Here is a 16,929-nt window from a genome sequence, read left to right on the forward strand (position 1 = left end):
TCACTGTGTATTTGTTGAATTATAGATTACATGGAACTTTAATTAACAGTGAATAATTTATACATACTGTTTTGCAACTTGCTTTTTTTCATACCCAGTAAATCATGGCTGTCTTTTCATGTCGGCCTGTAGGAATCTACTTCATTATTTCTAATGGCTTTATAGTACTCCTTTGCGTGGAAATTCCATTTAATCTCTTTCCTACCGATAGTCATTTAGATTGCTGTCTTTTTCATGTTTTTGTATTAAACAGGATTGTAGGAAACATATGTATATGTGCATATCTGCAGGAACTGTTTGCTCAAAGAATTGGCCATTATGAATTTTAGCTACTGCCCAACTGTTCTTCAAGACCTCTTTATGAATTCCTACTTTCACAAAGGTGGGTCAAGATTCTCTTTCCCTACACCCTCACTTACACTGGGTATTGTTATTTTCTAAAATTTCTACCAATCTGATAGGCTGAAATGATGTCCTATTATTTTAAAGCTTTCTATCACTTTGAAGGCTAGTGAGGTGGCTGGAGTATCTTTCCTTAGTTTTATTGGCCATTGAGATGACTTTGTAAACTTCCTTTTTATTTTCTTTGCCCTTTTTTTTTCCAGGTGCATTGGTTCCTTTTCTTTTCAATTTATAGGAACCCTTTATAACATGAACATGTGTGTTTGATGAAGGTCCCTTGTCAACCTTTTTATTGCCGATTTTGTGTGTGTGTGAGAGGAAGATTGACCCTGAGCTAAAATCTGTTGCCAATCCTCCTCTTTTTGCTTGAGGAAGATTGTCACTGAGCTGACATCTGTGTAAATCTTTCTCCACTTTATATGTTGGACGCCACCACAGCATGGCTTGATGAGCAGCGTGTAGGTCTGTGCCCGAGATCTGAAACCACAAACCCTGGGCTGCCGAAGCAGAATGTGTGAACTTAACCACTGCCTCACCAGGCTGGCCCCTTATTGCAGATTTTTTTGTTAATCTTTTATTTATTTTGTAACTCTATGTTTATGTCTCATGTAGGCAAATTTTTCAGTCTCGTCCTTTATAGTTTTTGATCTTGCCGTCATACTGAGAAAGAATTTGAATAAAAATAAATAAAATAGAAATGTGAATGAAAATTTGAGAAAGTGATGGGTGATAATAAAACTGACAAAAATTTCATTTAAAAATTACCCTAATTTCATCAAACCTCTGAGGCTGTGATTGTGAGAATCAGCACTATTTATCAATAAAAAAGAAAAAGTGGTGACAATTAAACCAATACTGTAACTGAACTCAATGGGTTCATCTCTTGGTGAGTGTGGAGCCAAAAAGTACAACCAAGGCAGAAGTAGGTGAAGAAAAGTTTTATTGCTTACACAAGCAGTGGAGAACACCACAGAGAGAGCTCCCAAAGCAGCGTGTCCTCTAGCTCAGTGCCGAGGAGACTTTATACACAGTTCATTTTGGGTGCATGCATAGTAGACAAAAATGCTATCACATACATGCATGATCTGAAAATGGCTGCTTGGACCCTCCTAGCGGAGGAGAATTTAAGACACTAATATGTTTAAGGTAACTTTAGGACACTTGGAGCTGGAGCATTTTGCAGGGATCTTGCTGCAAACGTGTGAGTTTCTCTGCAAGATAGCAACATCTGCAAACTGGGGACGTCAGTTTCTGCAAAACAGAACACATAGTTTCTTTTTGTCTGAAAAACATTTGACAGACCATGTTAGTTCTTGATCAGATCCTCAGTAACCCTTTCTCTGCCTGGCTCTCTGGTCACAGTACCTCACTGACTGGTAGAGGCATCCTGATTCCAGAAACGTTAAAATATGAAGAAAAAATCTGCATCTTAGAATTGATAATGTATTTTTTAAGCTAAAATATGCACAGAGTAAAAAATTAAAAGTATATAAGTGGACACACAGCAAAAAGTAAGTCACAATGAGTTCTTAAAAAGTAAATCAGGTTCCATTACTCTTTCTTGAAACTTCCCACTGGGTGGGACCTGGTGGTTATTCGGGCCTGTCTGTGCCTCCTGATTTTATTTTCAGTCACAGTAACCGATTGGCCGCACTGTCCTCCTGCTGTCCTCTGAGTGTGGCAAGCTTGCTCTCACTGTCAAACCTTTCCACTTCCTCTTCCCTCAACCTGGAACTCTTTTCCCCTAATCTTTGCTTGATGAGCTCAGCTCTGCTGCCGTGTCTCAGCTCAGCTGCTGCTTCCACAGAGAGGCCCTCCCTGACCACCCGGCTGAAGACCCTCTCCCTCCTCCTCTAGTCTGACTCTCCTCTCATCACCCTCTTTTAGTTTCTTCATGGCACTTAATACTCGGACGTTATCTTGATTATTCATTTGTTCAGTGATTCATTTTCTCTCTCCCTCGTCTAGGGAGTAAGCCTCATGAGAGCAGGGACCTCTTCTGTCTTGTTCATCACCGCTTCTCCAGCGAGAAGATTGTTGACTGAATAAATATATACCTGAATGCTAGAATGAATGAATGTGTTTGTGTGTTTGTAATCCATCTCAACTCCTTTGTGGAATTAGATGAACATAAGTACAGTCGTGCACCACCTAAGGACATTTCAGTTAACAACAGACTGCATATATGGTGATGGTCCCATAAGATTAGTATCATATAAGACTAGGTGTGTAGTAGGCTATACAATCTAGGTTTTTGTAAATGCAGTCTGTGATGTTCACACAATGAAGTCACCTAGTGACATGTTTCTCAGAACATACCCTGGTCATTACGTGATGCGTGACTGTAAAAGGAGCAACAAATAAAAGCATTTCAGAGTGGTAACGGGCAGTTCATCTGAGCCTTAGAAGGAGAAGCTATCTAGGGAGAAGATTGTCTCAACAAGGCAGGCTTAGGGAAGGAAGGAGCATGCAAGGAACTCTAAAGGCCAGTGCGGCTGCAACTGGAGGTGGAAGAGGTGCACAGTTCCAGATGAAGCTGAAGAAGGTGTCAGGTGCTGCACCACGCAGGATCTCCTGGGCCGTGCTAAGAGCTCCGGACTCCCGTGTAAGGGAAGTGGGAAACCTATTATGCACTCCCACAGGCTACTTTGCAGCACTTCCCACCCGTGTCCTTGTTCACTCTTCATCTCCCCTGCTGGATTGTAAAGCCCATGGGGGCAGGGACCATGTCTTTTTGTTCATCTCTTTATTCCAAGAACTTGGCTCAGTGCCCAGGACATAATGAGAGCTGGGTGGACAGATGGACAGATGAACAAGCAAATCTTCCATATGGTCTGGAAATCCACCTGAGGCTGTCTCCATTTTACAACCTTTTTTTTTTTTTAACTAAAGTGTTCTAGGAAAATCTATGGACCTAAAAGAACACCTGGCAATCCTGAATAATAATAGACTATCATTGAATGAGATTGATAGGATTCACTGCGAGTCAGCAGCATGTAGAACGCATCTCTCTTGAAATGCTCACCTGGAGGTGATGGAAGACATCGCTACTTGCATGCACTGTGGATTCAGTGTGTGGTACATTGTGTAAATCTTCCACTTTCTCATGAACCTTTTCTAGGCTTGAGCTTCATGAAGCAGATAATTAAAGCTTGTATGAGCTGTTGCAGCAAACCACTGCTCTGTAACAAACCACCACAAAGCCTCTGGCTTAAGACAACCACCATTGATTGAGCTCACAATTCTGCAGTCTGGGAGTTTGTGTTGGGTTCATCTAGGTGAACTCCTCAACTGGGCTCGTTCAAGCACCTGCCTGGATTGAATCACTTGTGGACTTGTCTCCACAGAAGACCCCCACCGTGTACTAGGCAGGGAGCTGGGCCAAGGGGCTCCAGCCTTTCTTGGTTCACTGTGCCCTAAGTGTCTCAGAGAGTAATGTTTCCATGGTGCCCCTAGGCCAAAAGACACATCAACGGTTCTGTTTGTTAATGACTTGGGGTCAAACATTCTAAGTATTTATGTCCTCACAATTTACTAGTCACTTGAAAAAAACTAACACATGCAAATTGCAACAACGGATACTATTTTTATTTCTCTCTTAAATAACCACAGTTCCTTCTCCTGGGATGTGCCCCTGTTGGGCACATCATGGCTTCACCTTGGAGTCGGACTGAACACCACCTGTTCCACAGTGATGTTCCAGCAGGACTGGCTTTTAATCACAGCCACATCTGAGGAAACAGCTTCACAGAGGTGTCATTGAAAGGGATGCAGAGAAGGATAAAGTCGAAACTGTGATTGCCTTGAGCTAGTAGTTTGCTTACAGCTGATCTGTGTTGAGTGTCTCTGTGTTTCCCTCAAACACTTAAAATATCCTACTATGCCCTTGTGGTTTGCTCTGCCACCCCAGGGCACCTCGGTACAGTTTGGGAACCATTGAGCTCAGCACTTTGGCACTGCCTTTAATCCTAACCATAATCATCTGAGGTTGGCGTTATCCACATTTTGTGTTTGAAAGAGAGGTAGCCTTGAGTAGTTATGTAACTTGTCCGGAGGCATGTGATTAGGAACTAGCAGAGTAGAAATCTGGTATCAGGGCTGTTTGAGACCAAAGCCCAGCCTGCTGAGATTCACTCCAAAGAGAGCTTTCATCTTGGGAACTATGTCCTGGGTAGAAAGCCACAGCATGTTAAGTTTCCCTATCAGATAATGATTAGGACTATTTAAGGATTTTTAAAATTTTAGTATTGACTAGTAGTCTTTGAGTTTTTGTGTGTAACTTCATTGTAAGGTTCTCAACCTCAGCAGTATTGACATTTGGGGCTGGATAATTCTCTGTTGTGGAAGACTGTCCCATACAATGTATGATGTTTAGCAGCATCCCTGGCCACAAGCATCCCTCAGTTGTGACAACCAAAACTGTCTCCAGACATTGCCACATGTTCCCTAGGGACACGGTTGCCCTGATTGAGAACCACTGCTTTAATGCAATAATGGCCAAGCCTGAGTAATGGGATTTTCATAACTGTCTTTTCATTCTGGCTGTGGGTAAATTTGTTCTTAATTTTTTAGCCATATTATGGTGTTATATTTTCAAGGCTTCTCCTCCCTCTCAAATTCTCTTAGTATTGATGACAAAAAAACTACAAGTAGCAACACAGAAGTTTTAAATCAGTGTTAATTGGCCCTCCAGTGTTAATTGGAGATGAGTATGATCTGTTCCTTTAGAAAATTCTTCTTGTATGAGTATCACACAAAACACTTTCAACCCCACCCCCCGTTTCTCTTATGAAATAGAATATAAGAGAAAAGGAAGGGATTGTGCATCTCACTTTGGTGAACAAGTTATTTGAAATCCCAGCTCTTAGAAACATTCCAGATGCACCAGTGGATTCCTGTTGTTCCCGTGTTCTCCTGCCAGTGTGAGATTTTATAAAAATGGCATATTTTCTCAGAATAGTAAAGCTCCTTCGAAACTTGCTCTGAGCCTGTATCCTCTCCCAAATACATTCTGTTGCCGGCAAAATAAGGGTAAGGCATCTTTTGAGGGCAGATACTGGGTGTACTATTTCTGCACAGCTTGAGTAGCTCCTGACTTCAGAGGGTCAACGAATCTTGGTGGGGTGTGCATTAATAGAGCCATCAGATTCTGTCATTAAAAGAGACCTTGGAGTCATCTTGTAGTCTGCTTCCCGTGAGGTATGCCAGCATGTCGTCATATATGGCTGCGCCACTGCCGGGTGGCGAGTGCGCAAGTCTCCAGCCCCTTCCGCTCTGCTCTACCTTGCGCTCAGTCTGTAAGAGAAATCGTGACAATGTGCCATTTTTGTTTCCCGTGCTACCTTTCAATCCTAATCTCTGAGTGAGATTTGTCTCCCCTGAATTGCATGGTCCTGGGGAGCTGCGTGCTTCAAAATTCTGGTGTTTTGTTTTGGTCAGGGATGGAAAAACTCAGTAATACATGTTACTTGCAAGAAGGCACAGATCATTATTTGCCTTCATAACAGGGCAGACAGGTGCCTCCATATTCTTTGTATTCTTTGTATTGTTTTCCAGACTTGGGTGTTGTGGCACCCCGGGGCTGACTTTGGATTTCCCTACTTGCCCTTTAGTGCTTTCCTGACATCTAGCAGGTTCCCAGGAGGTGCTGCTTTTAGCTTATGGTGTGTGGCCAAATATACTTGAATCAGCCAAATGGGGTTCTCGAGATCGTAAGTGAGAACCTGCTTACATGCTATTGTTTAGCCTTTTCCAGATTTTTTGCTGTGGGTTCTCAGAGCCAAGAGAACCTGAGTTGTTAGCAGTGGTACAGAATGGCTGTTGGATGTTTCAACTCCTTCCAAGGTTTGTACACTTGAGGAAGCTGAGTGAACAGTACTTGGAGTAAACAGTCAAGCAGTTTTCTTTCTTTTTTATTATAATCTTTTTTTTTGAGATTTGATTGAAAAAATTTTCAGCATACATAAAAATACTGTGACTAGATCAATGAACCTCCCTGTACCCGTCACCTAACTTTATTGCCAATTTCATTTCATCTGTACCGTGGTTCCAAAAGTGTGGTTCCAGACTAGCAGCATCAGCACCCTCTGGGTACTTGTTAGAAATGCAGATTTCTACTTTTGGAAAATCTACCAAATCAGAAACTCAGGAGTGGAGCCCCTCAATGTGTGATTCTGGTGCCTGCCCCAGCTTGAGAACCTCCATATATACCATTCCACCCGTCTTCGCTGGAATATTTTAAAGCAAAGGTTATTTTATTTGTAAATAGTTTAGTACATAAACTATTTTCTTTTAAACATAGTATCTCACAGATTGGCACAACATTTAGAGAGCAGCCTGCTAATCAGCACCAACATTTAAATAAGCTTACCCTTTATCTCCTAATTCCACTTACAGTAACCTACTTTTTTAAAATTTAAATATATTTGGTACACAACATTGTGTAAATCTAATGTGTACAACATGTAAATTTGACACATTTACATATCATAATGATTGCCGTTGTAGTGATAATTAGCACCTCTGTCACGTCACATAATTATCATTTCTTTTTAGTGTTTGAGATAATTAAGATCTAGCCTCTTAGCAGGTTTGATGATTATAATACGATATTGTTGTCTGTCTTCACTATACTGTGCAGTAGATCCCTAAGACTTATTTACTGCTCCCTGCAAGTTTGTACCCTTAAATAGCATCTCTGTCTTAGGCGCTGCAGTGAGCATCCTGCAGATACATCATGAAGCACCCGTCCGGTCATTTCTTTAAGGTAGTTTACTGTGCACTTCCTTTAAAGAAATAATTAGACGGGTGCTTCATGATGTGTCTACAGGGATGCTCACTGCAGCGCCTTAGACAGAGAAAACTTGGCAATGCCACGTCTAATAGTGAGGGATCAGCTAAGTAAGTTGTTTTATCCACTCAGTGGAATGCCATGAAATCATTACAGAGAATGACGTTCCTGATACTGTTGTTAAGTAGGAAAAGGAGTTTTCGAAACAAGTATTAAGTGGCCCCATTTTCTTTTTTCTGTTTGGCGGGTATGTGTATGTGTGTGAGAAAGAGAGAGGATGTGTTTGTGTTGTGTTTAAGCACATAAGAAAAAAGGCTGGAATGTTATATACCAAAACACTAATAGTTATCTTTGGAAGGTGTGACTTTGGTTAATTTTCACCCTCCTCTTAGCTATTTTTTTCTTATGATGAGCGTATATTTTTATAATGGAAAAAAATAATAAAATTAATTTTGAATAAGCCATATCCATTGAAATGATAATCTCTTCTTGATTAATTTCTGTTGAAATTATCTTTTCTTGCATTTGCAGATGGACAAATGTTGGATTCAAAGAGATATGCTATTATTGGAGCAGATCTCCGAGATTTACCTGAACTGGAAGAGAAACTAAAGAAATGTAACATGAATACACAGTGAGATTTTTTTTTTAACCTCTTATGCATTTGTGATTTCATGCTAATATGAGATAAAGCCACTTGGAAGTGCAACATGATACCTGTGTCCTATTTTTTAATTTTTTTTTACCATTTTTATTTTTATCATTTCATTGCTACTTAGAGTAGTTTTCTGAAATTTTTTAGAAGGAGTGTTTCTCAAGTCTCTTTTCACATTAGAATCACTTGTATTGCTTTTATAAATTTCTGATGCCTAGTATCATAAACAAAGTTTGAGAGAACATGATTATATGCATAGAACCATATAATTGTAACATATAAAGAAAGGATCAGCATTCAGAATAAATAAAGAACAGTTATTGAAAAAAAAAAGTCCCATAGAAAAATGGGCAAAGGATAGATGACCAGGCAGCTCAAAAAAGAAACTGAATAGCATATGAAATACATATTGAACCTCCATAGTAGTCAGATGAAATTCTATTTTACTCTCACCAAGTTGGCAAAAATGTAAAAGTCTTGACAATATCAAGTGTTGGCAAGGACACTGGGGAAAGGAATGGTTATATACCAGTGGTGGAAGTGAACTTGGTACAACCATTGTGAGAAGCAATCTGGAAGTATCTAGTAAAATTGCAAATGTGTGTACCATATGATATAGCAGTTCCACTTCTGAGTGTGTCCACTTTGAGAAGGTCTGTATGAATGTACAAGGAGGATGTTCATAGAAGCCACTGTTTTTAGTAGAAAATTGGAAACAACCTGAATGTCCATTAGGAGGAGAATGGCTGAATAACATGTAAATTGCATGGCTTAGATCAACATGGAAAGAACTCAAAACCTTGATGTTAGTTAAAAAAAAAAAAAATCAAGTTGCAGAGTAATATGCACAGTGTGATACCAATTATGTAAAATCAACCCCCCAAAATACTATATTTTCATGATTACATATACACATCACAAAAGTATTTTTAAAATGGACCAGAAGGGTTCCCACCAAATTCTTGAGAGTGGGTAACCTTTGGGGGAGCAGAGGAGAGAAGTGAGATATGTGGTTTTAGCATAAAGATGCTGGTCAAAATCAGATTGGAGGTAAAAAGTGGGAGGTAAAGACAAGTCTGTAAGTTCTACTGTAGGTGAAGATGACACTTTCAAGAATATTCAAAGTGAGTAACTCAAGGGAGAGGTTTAAGGGGAAGGTAAGGTCAAGGGAATGTTGGTTTAAAGAATAAATTGAAGGCAAAGAATCAGTGGCAAACGATGAAAGAAATTAGCAACTCAGGAAATCATTGCTAGAGAAGAAGGGAGGGAGGGGATGTAGAGCACGGACTCTGGTTAACTAGCCTTCCAGGGACGAGAAAGACCCCATTCTCCTGAGAGAGGAGGGAGGAGGGCAAATACAGGTGAGCTTTGGGCAGTAGAGGGAGGGAAGTAGGGAGTTAAAACAATCTTTCTAACACGTCTTTCATTAATGTGGTAATGGCTTTCGTGTCTGCATTTTGAAGTTCTTGTTTAGGTATTCAGCCTAGAATCATCAACCAGGTTTTCATTGTTAGGATTTACATATCCACTGCCTAAATGTTAGAGACAGCTCTAATTGACCCAGTGCTGTCACTCCAGCTTTATTTTCTGAGTCTGTCTCACTGTGAGTGTTCAGAGAGCAAGGTCAATATACTGTAAAGAGTATTTATGCCTCTTTTATTCTTTGAGGAACTCCTTACACTGTTCACAGGTTGCAGTGTGTAGTGTGTGCTTTAAGCAGAAGGGAAGTGTTGACGTTCAAGGACACCAGTGGTTTTCTTGGGCACGTTAGTGGTTGAAGTTGATACTGGTAAGCCTGGAGCTCCCTCTGAATGAGGGGAGCACGAGTCTTGGAATCTTTATCGTGGTTCCGATCTGACCTCTCCTGCTTGTTAGTTATTTCACAGGGGCTGTTTAAAAAAACAATACAAAAGCTCTTTGAGCTTTAGTTTCTTCCTTTATGAAGTGGGATGAAAACGACCTCACAGGATGGTTTTGAAGATTAATTTAAGTAATGCATATGAAAACAGTTGAACAGAAACTGGCGCATAATAGGCACACTCAGTAAGTTCCATCTGAATCCAGCTACAGTTGCAGGAACCACTGTTTTGGCAAAAGCGCTGAAAGATCAGGAAATAATCAGTTATAAACCGGGTAGCTCTTGATAGGGAAGTTCGCCTCACTTTTGGAGATCTACAAAACGGATGAAAAACAATTGATATGACATTTGTGTTCTATATATTTTCCTTTATGAGCTGTCTTTTCTGTCAGTTATATTTTGAAAAGTATTAGTCCTGTTTTTAATATTGCTAATGGCTACCTGTTAAAAATATTTTGTAAGCATTTTTAACTTTTCATTTTCAAATCAGATCTACAAAGAAGTTGTAAAAATTGTACAAAATATTCCCATATAGCCTTCTTCACCTAGCTTTCGCACGTTAATATCTTATAACGGTTACCTTTTGCATTGAAAAGATTTTTGAAACTGTATTTCTCTAATTATCAAAGTCTTAGATGAGGTTTTTGGAACTTTTTTTCACTCATTCACTTTTTCTGATCATTTCTATTGATATAATGTGGGGGTTTAGACTTAGATTATTGTTAATTTTAAAAAATATTATTTTTAATGTTTTTCTTTCTGATTTCTAATTTTGTTTGCAACTCAGATTTAATTCTCTTTCCTCTGCATTTAGTGCCTTCAGTTTTTTTGTACCATGGTACAGTTGGGTCCAGGAAGCATTTGGATACATATATTTTTAAAACTTAAGTTATATAACATTTCACTGGCCAAAAAAAAGGAAATGCAGATAAGCAAAACAGGGGACAGTTGGTACTGTTGGGTCAAAGCCAGCATTTCCTTATGGGCGGCCTTTCTTTCTAAGGGTGTAGTGATCATGAAGCCAAGTACTGAGGTCGGCTGGACAGGTGTGAATTCTGCTGGGAACATGCAGTAGACTGTGGCCTTGGACAGCTTACTTCACCTCTGTGAATATCGGTTCCTCCTTTGACAAATGAGGATAATAATAGAACCCAACAATAAATGTTAGCAGTCAATGATGTTTGATAGTTATTTTTAAAAACATCTCTGAGCAATCATTGATTTGTGTAGTTTTAGCTGTTGCTGATGGTTCCTAGAAGAGCAGATAAAAATAATTCATAATCCTAATACCCAGAGATAACCACCTTAATAAATTTTGTCAAAATTTATATATTTTTCTTTAAAACTTGATCATGTTATGCATACAATTTTGGAACTTTTAAAAGCAGCAAATCTATCTCTCTATATGTATCTGTATATATGTGTCTATGTATACATATATATTCACTTATTTATTTATTCGTTCAGTCATCAAACAGTTGAGAATCTCCTATGTACAGATATTTGCTATAGAGCCATGAACAAAACAGCTTGCCTTATTGTGTGAGAAAAAGACACATTAAACAGCTAATTACAATCAACTGGTTAATTACTCTTGTTGTACCTGCTTTGAAGAAACATGGGGGGGCATATAATAGGCCACTTGAGTCTGGAGACTACAGATAGCTTTCATGTCAATAAATACAATTCTAAAACACCATAAAGAAGCTGCCCAGCAGTCCATTGGGTGGATGTACCATGTTCTTTTCAAGTAATTTCTTGTTGGGCGTTTGATTTCATAAAATTTATCTTCTAAGATCCCCTGCCAATAAAAACAGACAAAAATAACCCCTTTTTTTGTGGGAGAAATAGCAACTATCCATGAGGAACATCAATATTTAGGGAAAGAGATGGAAAGAGGATCCAGTGAAGGAGTTAGAGAAGGAGCAACAAATGAAGCAGAAATAAACCAATGGAATAGAGTTCTAGAAACATGGACAAGGGAGTGTTTCTTTAGGCTTCACCAGTCCTGTCAGCACTGACCCTGTCCCAGGTAGTCGAGTAGGGAAAGGTAAAGAAAATTACTCTTCCTTCCCCAAATCTTGGAGTGAGATAAAGAATAAGCAAGCTGAAAGAGGAGCGTACCCACAAGTTACGTCCAGTTGGCTTGCATGATTTGGGGCTGCCGGAGTTCCCTTTCAAAAATTAAGGCTTTTAAATGTTTCTGTAGGAGTTTGTTGCTTTTTTCTTATTTCATAATTCGTTCATCACTTTGGGACTAGTACATCAGAATGCATACTAACAAATAATGTAATTTCTTGAAGATTATTCATATTGTTTTCAATTCTTGATGGTAAAAGCATGTAAGAAGAATTAAATTCTAATTGACTATCAATATTTCAACATTGTTTCAGTTAGCTCTTGATTTGTAACAAATCCCTCCAAATTCAGTGGTTTAAAACAACTCACAATATAGTTGCTCAGGATTCTGTGCATTGACAATTTTGGCTGGGCTTAGCTGGGGTGATGGTTCTGCTGGGAGCCAGGCTTAGCTGATAACTCCTGGGGTTCACTCACCTGTGGACACTGGACAGGTCAGCTGGGAGCTCACTTCAGCTGGGCTGCCTCATTCTCATCCATGGGGCCTCCCCTTTTAGAGCAAGTTAGCTTGGGTTCATTCAGATGGTGGTTTCAGGTTTCCAAGTGCAGCAAAAGAGCAAGCTCTAGTGTGCAAGTGATTTTCCAGCTTCTGTTTGCATTATGTTTGTAACTGTTCTGTTGGCCAAAGCAAGTTATATGACTAACCTAGATTCCAGGAGAAGGGAAATACGCTCCACCTACTGAATGGGAGAATCTGTAGTTTCTTACTGCCACGGTGTGGGTGCACAGTAGGGGAGAATTTGTGTGTCTGCCGTATACGTTAAACACATTTTCATAGGCTAGACAAATCTTGACTCCTTGCTCACCTTTTTACAGTATAAAATTTTGGGTCATGGTAGTATTACACTTGTATTACTGCATTGACTGACAGTGTCCTTGCTCAGTGCTTCTGGTTTTCCTGGGGTATGAACTGTCCTGCCAGTACTGCAACATGTGTACAACTAGAGGGTCCTAATTTGATGAAAACATATTTACGTGCCCTTTTTTTCTTCTCTTAAGATTACCGACACTCCTGATGACTGAATGTGTGCTGGTTTACATGACTCCAGAGCAGTCTGCAAACCTTCTCAAGTGGGCAGCCAACAATTTTGAGACTGCCATGTTCATAAACTACGAACAGGTAAAAGGAAGCACAAGAAATTTGTATTCTGCATAGAACTTCTGTGATGGCTTTCCCTCTCTGAGCATCCTCAGTATATGTTTCCACTTACTCCTCCGGCCTCCGGCCATTCACATAACTCCTGTATTAATTAATGGATTCCAGCAAGCCCAGTACCCCTGATTTCTTGACTTCCTGCAAACTTTCATCCAGTTTTTGGAACTTCTAACTGGGCCTTTATGAAAGTTTATTGAGTTCTTATTTTGCTGTTATATTTACTATGCAGTCATAGACCTCGATGGAGGGAATTTTGGCTGTTATCAGTGTAGGGGTAGCAAACTCAAATGCCTTCAGAGGCAGGCAGGTGATGCAAATGGAGGAAGTTGGCCAGGTGTGGGATACTGTGGAGTGGTGCGGACTATGGTGAACTGGTGCACCCATGTCCCATTTCATGGGAGCAGCCACTAGTCACTTCCAACTAATAGATACCTTGTGGGCCTGTGAACCTAGAGTTGCCAGAACTCCCGATTTTTCAGGAGAAGTTGGAAATGTAGGATTTTAAGTAAAATTTCCTAATTTCTGAAATCACTGACTTTGGTCCACTGGCTACCTGTTTGCCTCTTCTGATCTAGTGAAGAAAGGGTTATATTTTGGAACGTTGGAGTTATCCAACTTGGGTCCAAATCCTGGCCCTAGTTCTTATTATTGGCTGTGTGACCTTAGGCAGGATTGCTTGGTGGTTGAGGGGTCCATGCCGTGGAGGTAGACTGCCTAGCTGTGTGACCTGGACAAGTTACATAACTTCCCTGTGCCTTTTTCCTCATCTGAAAAATGAGGATAATAATAGTTGCTACTTTATAGGTTTGTTATGAGGAGTAAATGAGTTAATATATGGAAAGCATTTACAGGGTTGCTCAGCTTTAAGTATTAGCTATTATTTGGATCTCTCTGAGCCCCAGTTCTTTGTTTTTAAAGGGATAAGAATGCCTCCCTCTCTAGCTATTACAGGAATTCATGAGATGTACAGCAGTGGGCGCATGATAAGCTCTGAATACACTGTAGCTGTTTTTATTGTTTATTTTAGTTTTATTGATTTTTTTTTATCTCATTTTATTTTATTTTAAAATTTTATTACAGATAAGTGCAGTAAAGGGCCTTGCCCAGTGTCATGTAATTATGGACAGATCTAGGGTTGACCTTGGTCTCCTGATCTCCTTCCCAGCCCCCGCCCCAGTCCAGGTTCCTGTCTAGGTGGTTCTGGGTAGGTTGACTTTTCTTCCTTCCCTCTCTTTAACTGGGGACGTTCCTCAGACTCAGTCTTCAGTCCTTGGTTAATGGATATAAAGGTAGCTGACCTCATCGGTCTTTTTTTTAAGATTGGCACCTGAGCTAACAACTGTTGCCAATCTTCCATTTTTTTTTCCATTTCCTTCTTCTTCTCCCCAAAGCCCCCCAGTACATAGTTGTATATTCTAGTTCTAGGTCCTTCTGGTTATGCTATGTGGGATGCCGCCTCAGCATGGCTTGATGAGTGGTCCCATGTCCGCGCCCAGGATCTGAACTGGTGAAACCCTGGGCTGCCGAAGCGGAGCTCGCAAACTTAGCCACTCAACCACAGGGCTGGCCCCAGTCTTTTGTTTTTTGATGTGAATAAATCCTGGGAAGCTGTCTTCGCTTTCAGAATATCATTCCTGGGGAAAATGAATTCTGCTTTCCATGTTTCCTCACATTTCGGATGAGTACTGCTTCGTTCACCTTGCTTCATTTATGTATTCTTGTATTCAACAAACATTTATTCAGTACCATATGGAGATGGTGGATTAAGTGAATTTTGACCACAGACCCTGTCACTTTAGAGCAGGCCTGGGGTTATGCCAATATTCAGTATGTTGTCCACAGCTGTGCCTAAACTGGTTCAAATTCCACTCACCACCTTCACTTTGCAAATAATAAACATTTAACTTAAGTCAATAATTTTCTAATGAATACAAAATCATCAGCATCTTCACGTATATTAATTGCTTACATGCCTTACATTATTTCCTTAGTAGTAGTTTAAAGTGACACAGGGGGCTGGCCTGGTGGCGCAGAGGTTAAGTTCGCATGTTCTGCTTCAGTGGCCTTGGGTTTGCCAGTTTGGATCCTGGCTACAGACCTATGCACTGCTTATCAAGCCATGCTGTGGCAGGCATCCCACATATAAAGTAGAGGAAGGTGGGTACGGGTGTTCACTCAGGGCCAGTCTTCCTCAGCAAAAAGAGGAAGATTGGCAGCAGATGTCAGCTCAGGGATAATCTTCCTAAAAAAACAAAATTAAAGTGACAGAACCACATGGATGATAATTTCAATAATGATAATGATAGCAAATTCTTAAAATCTTATTGCTATATAGCAGGTGCTATTCTATGAATTTTAAATATATTAACTTATTTAATTACCACAGCAACCCACAAGGTGGGTACTAGTACTACCCTGGTTTTACAGGTAAGGGGACTGAAGCACAGAGGGGTTAGGCAGCTTGCCCACAGCCTCACGGCTATTACGTGTCAAGCCAGGATTCAAACCGAGGCAATAAAATGATGGAGTGTGTGCTGAGAAACACCCTTTTCTCCTGAATGAATAGTGTGCAATCTGATCATTAGTGCCACATAAGCCTTACTCATCAACCAAAAAAGAATAGCATTGGTTCTTGTCTTGTATCATTGTCCTGTGAACTCTGGGAATCATTTTACATATTATTAAAGTGAAGAATTTTTGATACCTTATATATGACAAAATAATAATGTGTATGCTACTCTAGTGTACTTAATATTGTTTTGTGACATTTGTGAACATATATAGATTAATTGTGGATTTTTAAACTAGTTTTTGTATTCAAAAAGTAATGCCACGTGCAGGAAAAAAAATCAAATAGTGTAAAAAGGTAGACAAGGAAAAGTAAGTCTCTCTCCTACACCAGACCTTGGCGTCTAACCTGGGAAGCAACATTGCCATATTCCAGAATTTTTCCATGCATATATAAATGGAGAGAGAGAGATTTTTTTCCCTAAAGGCAGATAGGAGCATACTATACACATTCCTCTGTACCTTACTTTTCAAGAGTTTATCTTAGAGATCTTTCCGTCTGTCTGTCTATTTATCTTCCTTTCCTGTTTTCATGGCTATCTAGTATTTCATTACAAGAACGTGCCAGAATTTGTTTTACGCCAAATGATGAGTAAATTCTTTGCAGATTCTTCTTACAATACGTAATGCTACAGTAAACATTCTTGCATCTTTGCATACACGTGTGAGTATATCTGTCGGACAGATTGCTGGCAGTAGAATTGTTGGATCACAGGCTGAATGTTTACAGTTCATGTGCACTGCCCAGTTGCCCTTCAAGGGACTGTGCCAGCTTATGCTCCCATTAGCACTGCTCACAGGGTTCTGTTACCTGCACTAGGTGTTATCAATCATCAGCCTTGACTGGTTAGAAATAGGATGTTTTTGTGTTATTTTGCATATTTAAGAAACAAAGAAACTCTTATGGCAATGCCTAGCCTCCTCTTTTCCTTTCCCAGGTGAACATGGATGATCGGTTTGGGCAGATCATGATTGAAAACCTGCGGAGACGACAGTGTGACCTGGCGGGAGTGGAAACCTGCAAGTCATTAGAGTCGCAGGTCAGAGAGCAGAGACTGCAACATCCTCTTGTACCATTAGCCAACCGAGAAATGGCATCCTCCCTTCACAGATAAGAGAATGTGAGAAGCCCTATTGAGTGCCTGCCTACACAGGCAGCTAGGGCTCCATGTGGGCCGCTGGTTCATCATGCTAGGAAAATCCAAGCCCTGTGCTGCCGTCTTGGTATGGAAAATGCAAATTTACATGTCTTACACCCTATTGTTTTAACTTTTTATTATGCAGTTTTTCAAATAACATAAAAGTAGAGGGAATAGTAAAATGAACATCCATGTCCCATTAGCCAGCTTCAATAATTAATA

At 40.0% G+C, this 16,929-nt stretch overlaps 1 protein-coding gene across 2 annotated transcripts in view; it reads left to right on the plus strand.

The window, feature by feature from the left end:
• Positions 1-16,929, plus strand: part of LCMT1 (leucine carboxyl methyltransferase 1) — a 34,242-nt gene that overhangs the window by 10,740 nt on the left and 6,573 nt on the right. For both annotated transcript variants that reach the window (XM_070568272.1, XM_070568273.1), the window contains 3 exons: positions 7,724-7,826; positions 12,844-12,964; positions 16,507-16,608. In XM_070568272.1, the coding sequence (XP_070424373.1) occupies positions 7,724-7,826; positions 12,844-12,964; positions 16,507-16,608 (326 nt within the window). The remainder of the gene's footprint in view (positions 1-7,723; positions 7,827-12,843; positions 12,965-16,506; positions 16,609-16,929) is intronic.

Source organism: Equus przewalskii, chromosome 12 (genome assembly GCF_037783145.1).
Source record: "Equus przewalskii isolate Varuska chromosome 12, EquPr2, whole genome shotgun sequence".
Lineage (NCBI taxonomy): Eukaryota > Metazoa > Chordata > Mammalia > Perissodactyla > Equidae > Equus > Equus przewalskii.